The sequence below is a fragment of the Chenopodium album genome, chromosome 12, assembly GCF_948465745.1.
Source record: "Chenopodium album chromosome 12, dcCheAlbu1.1, whole genome shotgun sequence".
NCBI lineage: Eukaryota > Viridiplantae > Streptophyta > Magnoliopsida > Caryophyllales > Amaranthaceae > Chenopodium > Chenopodium album.
The window spans coordinates 6,199,022-6,216,035 of NC_137845.1; the positions used below are offsets into that span (position 1 = coordinate 6,199,022).

The window sequence follows — 17,014 nt, forward strand, 5'->3', positions numbered from 1 at the left end:
AAAAAGTTTAGCCCCCTTTCTCTTTTTCCCGCTCTTAAATTCTCTCATCTACGTATCCCCTTTTTCTGCAAATATAACCCTTAATCTTTAAAATTCTGCAGTATTAACCTTTTTGCTCCCAATTTTTTCTGCAAATCTCCAATTATTTCATCAATGGCTTCGCAATCTCACAGATTTCTCTCCATCTTCATCATTTTAGTCGCCTTTTGTCTGAGCAGGTAATTAATTTTTTCATTTCTCTTTTCTGTTTTCTCTTGTTAATGCTAAATTGTTGCTGCAGTTTATTTCATCAAATTATGTAGTGCGTTTGATGCTTAGTCGTTTAATTTTTAGGTAGTTGAATCGCTGAAATCAACAATGTTTTTCGCCGCAATTTTATTTATTTTCCAAATATTGTGAATTTTCATGTTCATTTCTGATTTCTGAGATTAATTGCAAATGCTGGAGTATCAGAAATATACGTTCGATGATTTTGTTCAATTGAATGGTTGCGTTGATCATTGGTGTTGGTTTGATGTTCAGTGATTTGTGTGCATTTTTGTTAGTTATTAGTAATTTTTTGATGATAGACATTAGTATCAAACATAGGGTTTCGCATCTGTGCGATTACATTCAGTTGTCGAGGCTTCCGTTGTGTTTGCAATTGCGGTTGTTGTCGTGTCGCTTCCACTTTCCATGTTGATACTATGATTTGATGTCCTTTGGCACAATGTACACCAATATTCCCCATAGTAGTACAATGTACACCAATGTCCTAAATTTTTTTTATTTCAGGGTTGATTTGAGTACTTGAGGCTTTGTTTGACATTGCTGTGGTTTTCTGTTTTTTGGTTTTTTATTTTTTAAAAGTATATGATATATGTCTCATATTGAATCAAAAATTATTTAAACTTATTAGATCATGATAATTTTGAAAACTGACAACAAAAAAGTGAATACACTTTTTTTTTTTTTTTCCTGTTTTTGGTTTTCAAAAAAACAAGAAATTTAAAACCAAAAATGATGTCAAACAAATCCTGAACTATTTATTTTTGGTTTCTGGAAAGCCTTTTTTATTCGTAACTACTCAAAAGGTTGGTAGGTTGATGTTGAGAGGTGAAAATCTTTAGGGCAAACAAAAGAGTTCAATGAATTGTACATAGTGGAAATCAAGAAAAAAGCTTATAATATGGAATGACATATTTCAGGATGCTTCAACTGAAGATCATATATAATTGTTAGGATGGATGGAGTTCTTGATAAGAACTACCGTGGTTTAGATAAATGGATTTCTGATCATTTTGTGTGCTTAATCCTTGATTTTGTGGAATGTATGAATCACATGCTATGTCAATTATGTTCTACTTCAGTCCCACACTCTCACGTATAATCCATTCGTGAAATCTTAGATCTCTATTTCCCCTTTCTTTTCCAAGTCTTGTCCAGAAGCTTTTTTCAGCATCATTCATCTAGATAATATTCATCTTAGGATAGTGGTTGAATTATTCAGTTGCGAGTTCTAAAAAACAGAAGTATTTTCTAATGTCAATATCTCCTGATGGAAAATGAGACACAAGCAAGTGTTCCAACATACATGAAGTAGATGCTTATAGCATTCATGTAGCTGAGAGCCTAATGAGTATGGAACTTTTTATAACTCGCTCTCCTACCTTGTTGATCTATATCATTGTTTGAGGGTTTTTGCTAATATCATAGTATGCTTGACGGACCAAGTAAGATTATGCTAAGTCCTTAGCAGCAGATTTTGCTTGAATTGTTTTGGAGTGGACATTAATGATAAATCTGGATTGTGGGAAGTTATTACTCTGTAAATAATTATCATGTTATCATTGCATAGATGCGGTAGACTATTCTTTGTCAGTTGATAATTAACCTCATCTATGGAGATACCTCATCTGTTGAGATAACTGCTTTAAGTTTTCATTTTTCTATTTTTATTTCTGCTATTAATCACTGAGTCAGAACCATTTTACTACTCACTTGTGCAGTAGATGCAGTTTCAACTTCTGAGATTTTCTCCCTAGAACAATAATGTGTCCTTTTATTTGGTTAGACTATTTTAAACACATGAAATTATGCAGATTTTCTTGCTGCGGAGGAATGGAGAAGGAGAAAACATTTGCTATGATAAAGCCAGATGGAGTTCATGGTTATTACAGTGATAAAATAAAAGCTATAATCATTAATTCTGGGTTTAGTATCAAGAGGGAGATGAGGGTTCAGCTTGATGAGGATACTGTAAGAAGCTTCTATGCTGAACATTCTTCTAAAAGCTTTTTCCCCAGTCTTGTCAAATACATGACAAGGTATGTGATCAGCCAATCAAGCATTTCTACTTTAACTTAGTCATTAATATACAGCTCAATGAATTGGAATTATATTATAATAGTTTTATCTATATATTTTTCTATCTTTCTTCCTTGTTATCTGTCCACTTGACATTTTCATTTTTTAAAATACCAATGTGATTTTACTCAAATTGTTTTGATTACAATGCAATAATCAATTTCTTTATATGCATGCCTTATCTTAAAAGATGCTTTCTGAGAAATAGAGAAGTGTAAAAGTATGTAGATTGTTGGTTTTTTTAGTTTCAGTTGGGGCTATTGTATCAGTATTGTGCTCTCTGATCACTTTTTGTTTAAGTTGTGTGGTATAATTTCCTAAGGGAATCAAAGATTTACCAACTTATGAATTTTAGGATGTATGTAGCTTATAAAACTGTCTGCCTTTTGGTTATTTTATTGTGATCTTACAGTCAATTGGGCGCACCATGTGCTGTCACAGGGGTAGTATTTGGATAGATGCACCCAGTCACTAGCATGTCTTAATGTTAGATTTTGTCATGTCTGATGCCTCATCTTGTTTGAATTTTGGGAAACTTGCTTATGCTGTCTTAGTGGTGGGAATTGACTCTCTGTTATGTTAGAAACCTCCGAATGTTTCAAGAAGCCTAAAGTTACACTAACTTTGGCATTTTCCATGTATTAATGGCCAAGGCCAGTAAGATATGTTATCTATTTCTCACAAATTATATCTTTGCTTTGTAAATGGGGTAAGGGTGGTTGAGTAGTGCCTGTGGAGCCTACTAAAGTTTCATTTTCTGCATCAGTATTCTTATGTATGTATTCTTATACCCACAGGCCACAGCCCACTGCAATATGTCATAAAGATTTTACTATGAATTTTTCTCTAATGTGATTAGTGCATGTCAAATTGTCAATTATGTTTTTGTTTCATGGCAATTCCATAAAGCCCAAATACTATCTATGTATGGAAAATATATATAAGAAGATTTTTTCTTCAAAGGGGGTGGGGTGGGGGAAGTTACTGAATGGTCCAGTTAATCATCCATCTGTAAGCATGAATTGCATTCTCAACTTGTCTTCTATATCTCTTACCAATCTGACATTTGTTGTTCAGTGGTCCAATCTTGGTAATGATCCTGGAGAAGGACAATGCTGTTGCTGATTGGCGTAAGCTGATTGGACCCACTGATGCGGAGAAGGCTAAAGTCACTCATCCTCAAAGGTTGTTCACATCTGCAGAATCCTCACTCTTTAAGCTTTTTTTAATCTTTATTTCCTTCTGCCTCCATGCTTTTCTTTTGGGCTTAAAGTTGGCTTACTATTTGATGGTTTACTCAGGCACTTGTTTCAATGGGAGAACTTTTTATCTTGCCAAATTTTGCTTCTAATTTTGAATTTTTCCATTTTGCTTTCAGCATCAGAGCAATGTGTGGCTTAAACATAGAGATGAATTGTGTCCATGGCTCTGATTCTATTCAATCTGCTTCAAGGGAGATGTCATTTTTCTTTGGTATGTTTGTTGAACGCATGTTTTTTTTTTTTTTTTTTATAATTTTTTTGACAAGGTCTTTCATTAATTAAGGCAAACCAAACTGTTGCTTGAGGTGTTTGAGAAAAATGCCAACAAGATGCTTCTCTATTAGATATTATCGTGTTTGAATACAGCAGGAATGACTGAACAAAAAATAGAAATAATATAATGTACAACCTCTGAGTTATACTCACTTTTAGTAGCAAACATAAATCAAAGAAAATTCAAGAGGGGGACCATCTCAAAGTCAGGGTACACTTCTCAGACATGGGTAATAGTCCAAGTGTTCTCGGACATTTTGTGAAGTTTTTCCTTGATTTTGGTCCAGAATGAAGTGTCCAAGTGTGCTACTCATGTTGGAGTGTCGAAAATCATACATAGCATGAGGGTACTTGAGGTGGAGTGAAGAGGCTGAGTAACATAGCATGAGGGTACTTTACTTTTAGGAGGAGAGATAGAGAGTAAGGAATATTACAAGCCTACAAGGTGGGGTAAGAAATGACAAAAAATGTATAAAAGGTTGACATAAAGGGATGAAAGTAAAAGTGTGTAGAACTCAAGAAAATGGAGGAAGTACATAATTTAGTAGCTCATATGGAACAAGGGTATAATAGATGTTTTACATTACCACTGATGAGCGCCAATTCGAGTATTTTCAATTGGATAAGTTAAACTCTTATTAGTGGATGGCGAGTTAAGACTTTAAACATTCACATTTAGAAATAAGATTTGTAAAATACATGTAAAAAGTCAGAATACCTGAAGTTCCTCTTTAGGATGCTTTAGTTTTGAGCTATTATATAATTCTTAAGTTTAAGAGAGTACTTATGTGACTGAACTTAATTAAACTGTGATATTCTTTAAGAGTTATGTTGCAACGGTGAAAGAAAGTTAAAAGTCTGATCAGTCTCTGTTCCAGGTTTGGCTCATAGATTATGGGCCAGCATTTAGAGATTGGCATGCTTGATCTTTTAGAACTAAGAAAAGCCTGTTGTGACCAGTAATTTTTATTATTATTACTTTGATGGTAAATCATTTACTAGTTGTGTTTGTTTTTTTTTTTTGGTTACTTTATTGCAGATGCACAAGACATACGGCATGATGAGTTGTGAAGGTACACCATAGCCAAATAATTATCTTTTTTTTTTTTTTTTTTAAACATTACATCCCTTCTTTGTATTCATGAATATATGATGTAATATTAAATGATTTACGTTTGAGGTCTAGCTCCCTTTCGGCCTTTCATTCCCTTAGGGGGCTTTACTAATGGCCAAATTGTTTTGGAAAATGAGGTAGCTAGGCTTACTTTGATTATGCTTCTCATGGGTTGCATAACTTAATTTAGGGCTACTCTGCTCATTTTGTATGCCAGCTATTGGTTGAAGTTTTGATGATCTTTTTGTGAATAGTTTATCAGCTACTATGTTGATTAATTTAGGCAAATAAGAAGAGGTAGGACAATTGATTGATAGGTGGTTTTGGCTTGCATAATGTGCTATTTTCATCAGGTAAATGTTCTATTATAGTTTTGATACTAGGTTAAAGTTGATAAGATATTTATTGCAGAGGACTGTGGCTTCTCAACCTATTCTAGGCAGAAATGCTATCTCTAGACCAGATGTGAAATGGTTGTAGGACCTATCTGAGTCTTGGTAGTCAAACTTGGGCATTCTCTATAGGCTAGTGTGAATATAATTACGTGTCATCTGCTTACTATCATTGAATTACCCAAGTCCATGATTGACCCTAACCATAATTTTTGGTAGCATAAATAGAAATTAATACAAGATCTTTGCCTCTTTATTAGCATCTTTCCTTGAGATAATCTCCTATGCATCTCGGAAGTGAGTAGTTTGAGAGCTATTACTTCCTCCATTCTGGAATGACTTCCTTTTTTGTGGAATAGGCTGTTTGCTGTTGAAACAGTTGGTTGTGTTTGCAATCCTCGTGGAGCACTTGTAGAGTTTGCATGTACACATTCTCATTTTTGGGTAGTAATAAGGAAAGGAAACTTTTATGACCGGTAAGTATGCTTTATTGTCCTTTGGGTGTTTACTGTTGGAAAGGAATGATCGGTTTTTTGGAGCAGAACTTCTAGTTAGGTGGCTTGCTAAGAATAATGTATCTTGCCTCTTTATGGTATTTTTTTATGTAGGATTGTTTTCCAAGTTCCAACAAAGATCTACTGAACAAAAAAACATGTATTGAATTATTGATACTAAATGAGACTAGCATACTGCCATACTTTATAAATTTATTAATTTGATTTTTGAGGACTCCTGTTCCTATTCTCCATTTGATTTTCGTCAATAGAATTTTATCTATCAGAAAATTAAAGGAAAAAAAAATAAAAAAATGAAGCTCCATGTATGTTTGTATCTAACAGAAATGAGCTCAAGTCACAGACTCACCATCAACAAGATTGCAGTTAGTTCAATCCACTAAGAAATATCCTGTAAAACACACAGACACATTCAATGGCATGTCTAGGTATGACAACCATCCACAACTTCACCCCTTCATAGCTCACATGATTGGTAGTAGTTAAAAATAGGAGTGCTTTCTTTTAAAATATCCCAACCCAAAAACATTGATAGCTATAAGGAGTTTAGAGTGCCAAATATCCTTTCTTAGGCTCCAAATACAAAAATATTGATATTGGGGCAGAAAGGTGATGTCCATATCAAGCAGAAGCTGCCAATCACAGAAGCGTAGGAGGATCACACAGTGAAAGCCTAGTCTTTTGAAATTGCCTAAGAAAGCTTGTATGTTGACACTGTTCATTAAGAGTCATTTGCCTGTTGTCACCTGTAAGAGTTGTAGGAGTAGCCTTAAAGAAGGGTTCTTTTGCTACATAGCCAAAAGAGTTGTAGCCTTGTAGGGTTGGGCCTTACAGTGTTTCAAGATTAAAGATACAGACTTCATAGGAAGTTCTTATATTCTTAAGAAAACTTTTGCTTTGACTTTGAACTGATGTAGCTTTTGGACATGGGAGCCTTATGTCATTAGCATTACAGTTGAGTACTAATGACGAATCATTATTCTTGAGAAGCTTGGAGCTGATGAATTGAATCTGAATCTCCATCTATAGACCTGTAAATGTAAGATGTTAGAAGTTACTATTGCTTACGTTGTTTCTGTTGTGGGAGATGGTAATGAGGATGTCTGCCTCCCTAGGTGAGTTTTCAAGAACCTGAAGATAAAAAAGCTCTCTGTTATTAATTAGGCTGACTACTTTGAGATGTATGATACTAGTGGCGCAAAAGAGAAGGGAACTCCTTTTGCAGGACAGCTTTTAGGTAGCATATTAAAAATTATAATTTTTGAGAGGTTGATTCCGCCTTCCAGGATGGATTAGAGGATTTCAGATTTTGAAATCAGGATTATGAAAGCCATAGCCTCAAAATATTTTCACAATAGGAGTTTGTTGTAATAATGTATTAATATTTCCCTTTCCCCTTTTTCTCTATTAAGGACTTCTTGCTCTCTTATTTTGCTCTTTAAGTTCTCTATGGAGGAAAAAACAAAATACTTGTATATATTATATAGAGGAAAAAAAGAAAAAATTCTTTGACTTTCATTCAGAAGATCAACTAAACAGTCTAAGCTTAACTTCTTCTGTTCAAAGATATTTGTATCTGTTACTTTGTTGAATGAAGGCATCGTATAGAATTAGAGATGTATTCTTGCAAATTTTTTTACTAGGGCTTTTTGTAGCAAATGCTGTTAGCTTCAAAACAAATAATTATGTATTTATGTTTGAACTTTAAATTTGAAGAAAACTGATTCATAATTTATGTGTTGAGTTTTTTTAGCTTTGATTTGGTTCTGCCATATTAATCTAACTTAGGTAGATGATGGACAGTGTGTGAGATGAGCTATTGAGATAGGATCTTTCCTACAACTTTGGGGTTACATTGTAACTAAACCTTTTTAAAATAAGAGATTGTCTAAATTAAATGGTAAGATCTTTTGTAACTGGAGAGTTTTGTCAATAATGGTGTAGTATTTGAAGATCTGAGTAGAAGGGGACTAAGTAAAAAGACCAAGTCTGCATGATAGTATTAAAAAAAAAAGCATTCCAGACAAAGTTAAATCTAAACTAGGACTTTGGCTAGTGCGATGCAAGGTTTGTATAACAAAATTGGTTTAAGGTTTAAATTCAAAAGTAAAATAACCAAAAAATGATTAAGACAGTGGCAACAGGAGGAACTGCATAGTTGGGATTAATTCATCTAATAATAAATCATTACATATACAAATCCTAACTCTGTTAAATTCATTTATTCCATTTATTGAGCTATCATTTGATTGATTTTTGGTTTTTATTGTTCTTTTAAACTATTGAATCAAAATTGGAGAGGGAGGAAAGAGAATCGAGAATTGATATCAAATAACCGAGAGGATGAATTTGAAAGTTTAAGAAATTTAAGGATTAGGAAGTAATGTACATTGACATTTTGGAGGAGAAGACGAAGGGAAATAAACGAGGAGACTAGGTAATACATTAAAATAAAAGGATCAAAAAACTTGGTCGACTAGGTATAGATTAGTTTTTGGTCCAATTTACATGGCACATATGCTTTTCTTAAGCTTTAAACTTCATTGTTTGCCTTTTTTTTACATTTATAAATATGGATATTGCTCTTTTCTCCCTAGACCTTAAGACTGTGTACTGACTGATACTTTTGAGTCAATGTACCTGATTTGACCAGCATCTTAATTAATATTAATGTAAATGAATTGATGTTAAAGTCAAATATTTCAAGTTTCATAAAACATGAAGCTAGGATTGACCATGACTTGACTTGCTACAAAATCGGATTGACTAATTTCAGCTTTGATGTGCTAAGCTTAGCAATTTGTTTAGACCCGCACTTATTGCTTGTATTACTATTACAACTTGGTTAAGCTATTGTTTGGATATGTATGAAGTTAAGGAATCAATAAAATTTGTTACCTATGTTAGCAAGTTGTTGTTACGCTAGTCTTTGTAACGTTATATTGTCAAGATGTCCTAGTTTGGGAATTTAGTGGTCAATGTAGGAAGGGTTGTTAGTATCCTAATTGTCATCGATACAAGTTTAGAAAGTTATTAAGCCTTGTTGACATATTGTATAAATTAGTTTATCGTAATTGTATGCCCTCAACAAATGTCTTGTAGAATTTATATGTAGGGGCTTATACTGTAATTTATATTCGACCAATGTTTGGTAATTTTCAGGTTGATAACTCTATGAAAGAGATTTAGAGAAAACTTTAATACAAACAACAATGATGAGGAAGAAAATGTCATGAAATAAATTATGCTTGTGATCTCGTATTTCTCTCATGGGAATTGTCAATCTAAAGAGTTAATAATTCTTTTCCGTTTTAATTTTTTTATTTTTGAGTGAAATTTCTAGATCAAAGGTTTGTTATTTATGAGTCTAAGATAGTAATTTTTTTCTTTTTTTTAATAGTTTTTTGAGTCTCTTTAATTATAAGATTCATTACTTCATTTTGTGTTTGAGATCAGTTGCCTCAAGCAAGTTCAACCCTAATGTAGTTCAAGCTTCCTAGTAATTTATTTTTTATTTATTTATTTATTTATTTATTTATTTATTTTTATTTTTTTTTGGAGATAATACTTCAATGAGCTTAATTTTAATGATATTTTCACTAATACGTTGTGCATACTAAGATAAATGCAGTTTTCATATGAGAAGAAGACTATAAATGACATAAAACATTAATTTCAAAAGGGCATGGGTAAGTTAAAATAGAGAAGTTTTGGCGTTTCTGTGTATAAACTCATCTGATTCTATTGGTTCTATGAAAAATATATACTAGTATATATAGAGTTTAATATAAATATATATAGTGTCAAACCCACTCCCCCTAAATCATGTAAGAAATGTTCTGATGCCGAGTTACCAAATTTTACAGCTCTTACCAGTACTAAATATGGAACTACGTTTTCCATCAAATCCGGGCTATGATCATCAAAGGCCCCCACAAGGTGCACACCTTATCTCTACATTTTACTCCTTTTTAGGACCTCTCTTGGCAAAGTGGAAGTTAACAACATATTCTAAGCTTTTGTCTACATGATGTACTGGTTGCCACGTAACTTAATTTTACTTTAATTATATTTGATTAGCAAACTAGTTGCAGTAATTTTTACTTTTATTTTTTTAACTACGAAAGATCCAATGGAAGTATGGTCAAAGTTATTAGGCTTATAATTACAGCCACTTCCATGGAGGATAAAGTTCCACATCATGGTCTTTCATTGTGCTAGTGGAGATTCCGTTTCAGGAAAGTTTAGCTCATTATTTGCTGTTTTTAGTTATAAGTTGGGTTTCCCAAATTCCTTATACAATAATACATACGTACATCTAGTAATTTTCACATGCATTTGATTTCCCATTTGCCTAAGAAAAGTCTACATATTTCTTTCTTGGTGGGTGTAATTTTTGTTTTAAAATTTTCTTCCTTTTTCTTGCCCTTTCCATCTCGAGATCGAGTTTTCGGAGTTTTGAAGGGAAGTCCCAGGGAAATCGGGTCTCGAGTTTCGGAACAATCCATGGGTTTTAAATAATTCTGAGATTTTTATTTTATTACTTGGTTCTCTTCTTGCGTAATCTGATTGGTTATGTTCTAATTAATCTGTGATTAGGCTCTGTTTTTAAAACCTTTCTGTAAACCACAGAATGTCTTACACATAGCTTAATGGTGGGTTTTAAGAATATTAAAATACATTGCATTCTTAAACATGAGCGCCTTTTCTTTTTTCTGAATTATTTAAAAGTTGACAATTTTCGCAGTCGTGACACGTGGATACTTAGGTTGCTCGTGCAGCTGAGATTTGTGTCTGCCAATTAGATTATCTAGTTGGACGCAGCTCTGTAAAACCCAGGGTTGGCTATCATCGATGCATTTTTTTCCATTCTGATTGGTTAATGCAGTTAGGAGTCGGTTGAGGATCAGAGATTCAGAACTTAGAACAAAATGTTTTACATTTGTAGGCTAGTCAAATTAGATCGTTTCAGTAGTGGCCTTGTTCTTGGTGGAACTTTTTTACTTCAGCCCCTGAATTGCTTAAATAAGATATTTATTAAAGCTTTGATTAGCTTAACTGTTGTGGCTGTTTTTGATTGGTAGTGGCCTTTCAAGAAGTGGAAAGGTTATTGACAATTTATGGCTACAAATCCTTTTTAAAGAAAAAAAAAATGCTATATTGGTAACTTTGCTTGTGTGCATGTTACATAGGAAAACTTTGAGGGTGTTTGATAGACTGTATTTGATATTAGGAAAAAAAAAATTAACTGTACATGGTATAATAATATTAAAGGTAAGGCTATCAAGGGTCTTTTAGTTTGGATAAGGTTTTTTTTGTTTTTTTTAAGTAAAGTAAATGTGGTTGATGGTAAAATTTTAGATGTTACAAAGAAATTTTAGGTAAAAAGGTTACACCTTTATCCACTAAAGTCTAGAGAGGAGTGCTTTTTTGCTTGACATTGAGTCTGCTTGCATCATTGGTCAAATCCTATGCTCTCTTTTCCTATTCTAAGTACCTTTATATGCTGTGTTGTCTCCTACTTTAAACACCTTTATATGTTGTGTCGTCTCCTATTTACTAGATAAAAAATAGAAAATCATGTGCTCTCTTTTACTCACAACAATGGCGGGGGAAGGTACACTTTTTTGGGAGAGATAGTTTAAGAAATGGATGCATGTGATGGGAAAAGAGAATCATTCGTCAAATAAAGTAATGCTACAATTTAAAAAAAATATAGGGAGTAAACATTAAATCTAGAGATGGGCATGGGCCGGGCTGGCCCGCGGGCGGCACCGGGCCCAGCACGAACACGCTAGCGGTACGACCGAGGAGTGGGCCGTATGCCGTGCCGTGAATACGATTTTGAAAATTCGGCACGAGCACGACATGAACCCGCAGGCGGCACGGTACTTTGGCCTTCGCGCATGGCCCTCCAGCACGACACATGGCACGGCCAAGCACATCGCAGCCCGTGCAAAACGACTACTTATTCGCGGTTTCAAATAAATTAATAATAAAAATAACATAAATAATAAAGAACTATAATAATAAAATGAACAATAATAATATAATAATAAAAGAACATACACATAAATTAATAAAATTATTTAAATAGTGTATCCATTTTAAAAGTTGTTAAAAAAAATATATCGATTAATTTTAAATAAAAAAAAACATGGGCGGTACGGTGACCGGCGCGGCACGTCACGCCCGGCACGTAGGCTGTGCCATGGGCTGGTGTGCGAAATGGTGGCCTGGCCCGCCAAAATGTAGGCATGGCACGAGCCACCACTAGGCACGGCCCGCGGTGGCCTGACACGACACGATGCCCACCTCTAATTAAATCCTCTTTGATTTGCTTTTCTTATGACTTCTTTGTGACATTGAGATTGATATACATATGTTGCATTCGTTGATTCATGCTACCAAAACCCCTTGTCAACTAACCTCTCTTCTTATTCTAAAATACTCTATATAACTCTCTTTCCTTGTATATTAATCTCGATTGAGGTTGTTCTCTTCCTGTCTTCCTTTTAATATTGAAGTTGAGGGCAAAAGCATGATCTTAAATGCAGAATTGCCATTGTTTTATCATTCCACCACATTATTGGTTCGTTTAAATTGCCATATGATGTTCAGATCTTTACTCTTCTACTTATAAAATCTACTTGTGGATGAATACTACCTCAGCTGTGTTGATCTAAGCGTTTTCCATCTGTTACCTCTGAAATGTGGTTGAGTTAATGCACTGAAATTTACTATACTATTCCTGTTAATCACCACCTATTACGCCCTTTCTTCTCAAACAGTGCATCTATTTTCCCATGGTTGAGAACCAAGTGCTTAGCTTTGCTTGGAAAATGGGCATCTGACCTGATTAAAGCAAGAACGAGGTGGTGCCTTATAAACTCTGCCTACCCAAATAACTTATAGAGTGGGCTACTTTCACAATGCACAACTTCCTTAATGAGGAGAGAGTGTATTTGGGCAAGCATGCATTACTAGTATTAATGTCAAGGATGCTCTAACAGCTACTATTTTAGATTATGATTTCACTTTTCATTACTAGTAATAAATTAATAATATCACTACCTTCAACCTTGAAGATGTACCAATGTTAGGTTTTAAGTTGAATTGTGAAGTTTTTATCCATTTGGAGTTTTTTTTTTTCCTTGGTTTAATGTATATACAAACATATAAGGAAATTTATAGGGTAGGGTGAGAGTGAGAAGGATAGTTATTAGAGAGGGTCACTTCACATGTGTTGATCAAAAGAATATTTTCTTTTACTTCGTAAGTTGCTGGTATATTAATTGTGGACTTTCTACCGAGAAATATAGAAAATTGTTTGTGGACATTGGCCAACACAATTTATCTTCAATACTTTTCATTAGAGTATATTCCGTGTATTTTCTTTTTAAGAATAAATAAATGAGGCAAGTGGTCTCCAAAACCTACATTCTCTTTTTTCTTACCAACAACAGATTCATAGTAGTGGTATGTTGGGTATTATTACCATTTTAGCTACCGAGACTTGGTAATTGTTTCATTTCACTATTTTAGCTGTTTCCATCCATGCAAAGTTGACTTTGTTAATTGCAAGTATGGATATGTAGCACATGTTAGGAAGATGGGCTAGCAACAATTTGAATTAAGTGTAATTTACATCTTATGGTCAAAATCGTAAAAAAAATTCCACTTTATAAAAAAATTCTATAAGTAGGGATATGCCAAATTTTTAACTCTCATTCGCTTGATCCAATTCAACCCGATAATTAATATTTATAATTATAATTGTTTTATTAAAATAGGTACATTGCAAAGGAATCAACCAAAAAATACGACCTGAACTTGAAATTTCCTTGAACAAACTACTTAAAAATGCCCGAGCCCAAACTAACTAGATCTGAGTAACTTTATTTACTGATCTGATAATGGTTGTTCTAGCATAAGTTAAGCTTTATTATAGATAATATTATGTGTTACAAATTTGCTAAAATAAGTTGCATATTTGGAACTAGATTGATTTTATTTCAAGTAGATGCCATTTATTAGGCAGTTTCTAGCCTATAACATATGCCATAAGCACAAAGGAAGTAATTTGTAACTTATAACTCTAAACAGTATATGCTTGTTATTGGATTGTACTCCGTAATAGGTTTCTCAAGAAAATCCTAAACAGAATATTGAGTATAGAATATATGGAGTATAGAATATACGAAGTATATACTATTATTGGGAAGATATTAGCTCTTTGTCCTTTGTTTATAAGAGGTCAACGCCTTGCCTGCCCAATAGAATCAAGGCAATGTGACCAGTATCAGGCATGTGTTAACTTACATAAGTAGATACTCCTCTGCTCCTAATTATATTTAACACTTACATTTGCATGTAGTTTTAGGAGATTAAGTGGGTAGTATATATAAAGTGATTGATGGGAAATATTTTTAGCAGTTTGTAGGAGAGAGAAACAATAAAAGGTTAGTACAAATGAGGTTAATGGTAAAGAAAAACGATAAAATATTAATTGTCATGTCAAAATAGAAAGTGTTGCAAGTATTTTTAAAAAGCTGAAACTCGAAAGAGGAAAGATTTTGTTTTGAATAGTGGACATGGACCTTGTTGTTTTCATTCTTTTCAACTTAATTTGACTTGTGACAAAAAGAATTTTAATCAACCAATATAAGATAAAGTCAACCAATATACTTTCATAGTGGTTGAATAGGATGGGAAAAAATATGCACAAGGGAGAAAAGGGAGTAATACAATTGTTTTTTAAAATATTTATGAACTAAAATATGCAAGAGTTTCTCCATTTTGTCAAGAATTATTTTACCAATATCTCCATTTCTTCATCCCTTGATCTTCCCCCAATTATGTTTGATTGATCAATTTCTCTCTATGAGTTTTTCCATCTGATTATGTGGAAATAGAAGTGATTCTGTTTGGCTTATAAGTGGGTGCTTCAGTTTGCATGCTATAACTAATGAACTATGGAATGAAGTAATCTAGTCAGCCATTTGTATTAATATTGTGAGCCATTCTTTCAATGTTACGTAATTTTCAATAAAATTAAAAAGAAAAAAAAAAAAATAGAATCGTATTTTGAGTTTGTAGCTACATTATCTTATGTGTAATCCTTCATGACATTTTTTAAGACTTGCTGAAACCAAGTGAATTATCTGAAAATAATATTTTAAATATATAAACTGAGTGATTGCATGAATCAAAAAGTCCCGAATATATTCTAGCATTCATTGGCATTATTTTGTTGGAACTTGGGATATTATGGAAACTACTAACTGGTAAGGCATTGGAAGATCAGGTGCAATGGTCACCCTCTCGACGGCAAAATGTTCTATCCTATTTATTTGATTACATATCCATGTGGCTTGTGGTTATTAAATATTTATAATTAATCAATCAATTATATTGGTCAAACAATGGCTAGTGAACTGCCATATTCAGCAATTACGGTCTATAATTTTATATGTGACCTACTGACTTTGTCCTTTTTTCTATTGTCTTTTTGTAACAAATCTTCTTATATACTAATTCCATGCTTATTTGGCAAATATGCAGTCTTTTTTGTTCTGTTTACATGTGATTGTATAAATAAACTTTATTATGATGCAGTCATTAACTTGGATCATATTATTGTAGGAATTTGTGTGTGTGTTTTTTTCCTTCTTGTTTACGAAGTTTAAAGAAGGGTTAGGAATTGCATGTGTTTTAGCAAGGTTGGCCCTTAGATTTGGGGTGATGATAAGGCAAAAGAAATTACAAGAGAAGACAGGAGAGATGGGGTAGCCTCATATTATTGAGCTAGAAAATGAGTCATTGCTAGAAGTGTAGGAAGTTACTGTTGACTAGGGCTTTGGACATGAATTGTGTTTAAAGTCTAAAGTATCTTGTATCTAGCTAATTAGAACTAGAGTATCATAATTATCCTTCACTGTTGAATCTTAAAGTCTCCACCATATGAATAATGTCTATTATTCAATTCTTAGTTAAATACTCCCCCTTTATTTAAATATTTTGTACGATTTTTTCTACGCAATACCAAGGAAAAAGGGTCAACGACGAGGCTATTGGAGTCACATGGTGATTTTTTTTAGGGAAAATACAAGTGGAAAGAAAAAATAACAATATATCTAAAAAAGGAAAGTCATTCGGAAATGTAGAATTTGATATATTGTTATTCTTTCTAGCATGCATTCACTGGTGGCCATTTTATAATCGAGACTAATGTTTTGTTGATTGGCTAGTTTTTAGTTATGTACTTTGTTTTATATAGGATATTTGGCATTGTGAACTTTTGGCAAATAATTTCATAGTCTCGTTTCAGTATATTTTTATTAATTGACTAGTTTTTAGTTATGTATCACATTCCAGGATATTCACATTTTGAACTTTTGGCAATGATCTCACATTGTTTATGCCGGTTTCCATTACTTAGAGATTGGACTTGTATGCATTTTTCATTTATGTGAAAAATATCTTGCATAGTTGCATGATAGTTTGATCGATCCTATGAGACAAGAGGAACATTGTTATTTGTTAGTGCTAAAAGCTTTGCAGACTTGCAGTAAACAAGGCTTCCTTGAAATATACTTGGTCATTATATCTTTTTGGTCATTATATTTTTCAATGTGGAAGATAATTATAGCAGTATTAGTTGTATAATCTTGCAGTTTTTGCAGTCCTCGAATCAAGTACTGAATCAAAATTCCATATACCGACTGAGAATTCACCCCTGTTAATAAGCTTCATTACTGATGTCATGCATGATTTCTACCTTTAAATGGTAAATCTTGTGGGGATTGCGCTTGTACATTTTTGCTGAAAGCAAGGTTTTTTGGGGATAGGTTATTATAGTGATCTAAGGACCAATGTTTAGACACGAAGGCTTAGTAAGAATTGCTAGGGAAGCATGCCTGCGACAAATCCTCACACTCACACAGATCAATATTAAAATATTACCCTTTACTATTAAACAATATTATAAGAGAATGTTTCTTAGCATAGATATCCTTGCTAGTTGGAGAGGTATGGGAGTATAATAGCTGAAAACAAGGTTAAGAGAACATAGTAGAAAAGGTTGAGATCCATGTGAAAAGGGGAGGAAGA

The 17,014-nt window shown here is 33.3% G+C and overlaps 1 protein-coding gene across 2 annotated transcripts; it reads left to right on the forward strand.

Moving 5' to 3' along the window:
* Positions 1–103: 103 nt before the first annotated feature.
* Positions 104–10,273, forward strand: LOC145571788 (putative nucleoside diphosphate kinase 5). Of its 2 annotated transcripts, XM_081630823.1 has the most exons (6): positions 104–218; positions 2,082–2,306; positions 3,424–3,531; positions 3,725–3,819; positions 4,921–4,954; positions 9,769–10,273. In XM_081630823.1, the coding sequence occupies exons 1-5, from the start codon at positions 154–156 to the stop codon at positions 4,950–4,952; spliced, it is 525 nt and encodes a 174-aa protein (XP_081486949.1). In that variant the 5' UTR covers positions 104–153; the 3' UTR covers positions 4,953–4,954; positions 9,769–10,273. The 2 variants fall into 2 exon arrangements, with proteins under 2 accessions (XP_081486949.1, XP_081486948.1); XM_081630822.1 differs by lacking the exon at positions 9,769–10,273 and having other exon boundaries at positions 4,921–5,246.
* The last annotated feature ends 6,741 nt before the right edge of the window (positions 10,274–17,014 follow it).

Excerpts from the sequence above, each read along its gene's own strand:
- LOC145571788 (XM_081630823.1), top strand. The coding sequence starts at position 154 with ATGGCTTCGCAATCTCACAGATTTCTCTCCATCTTCATCATTTTAGTC. Across the intron at positions 219-2,081 it reads GTCGCCTTTTGTCTGAGCAG|ATTTTCTTGCTGCGGAGGAA; the intron begins GTAATTAATTTT and ends GAAATTATGCAG. Across the intron at positions 2,307-3,423 it reads CTTGTCAAATACATGACAAG|TGGTCCAATCTTGGTAATGA; the intron begins GTATGTGATCAG and ends TTTGTTGTTCAG.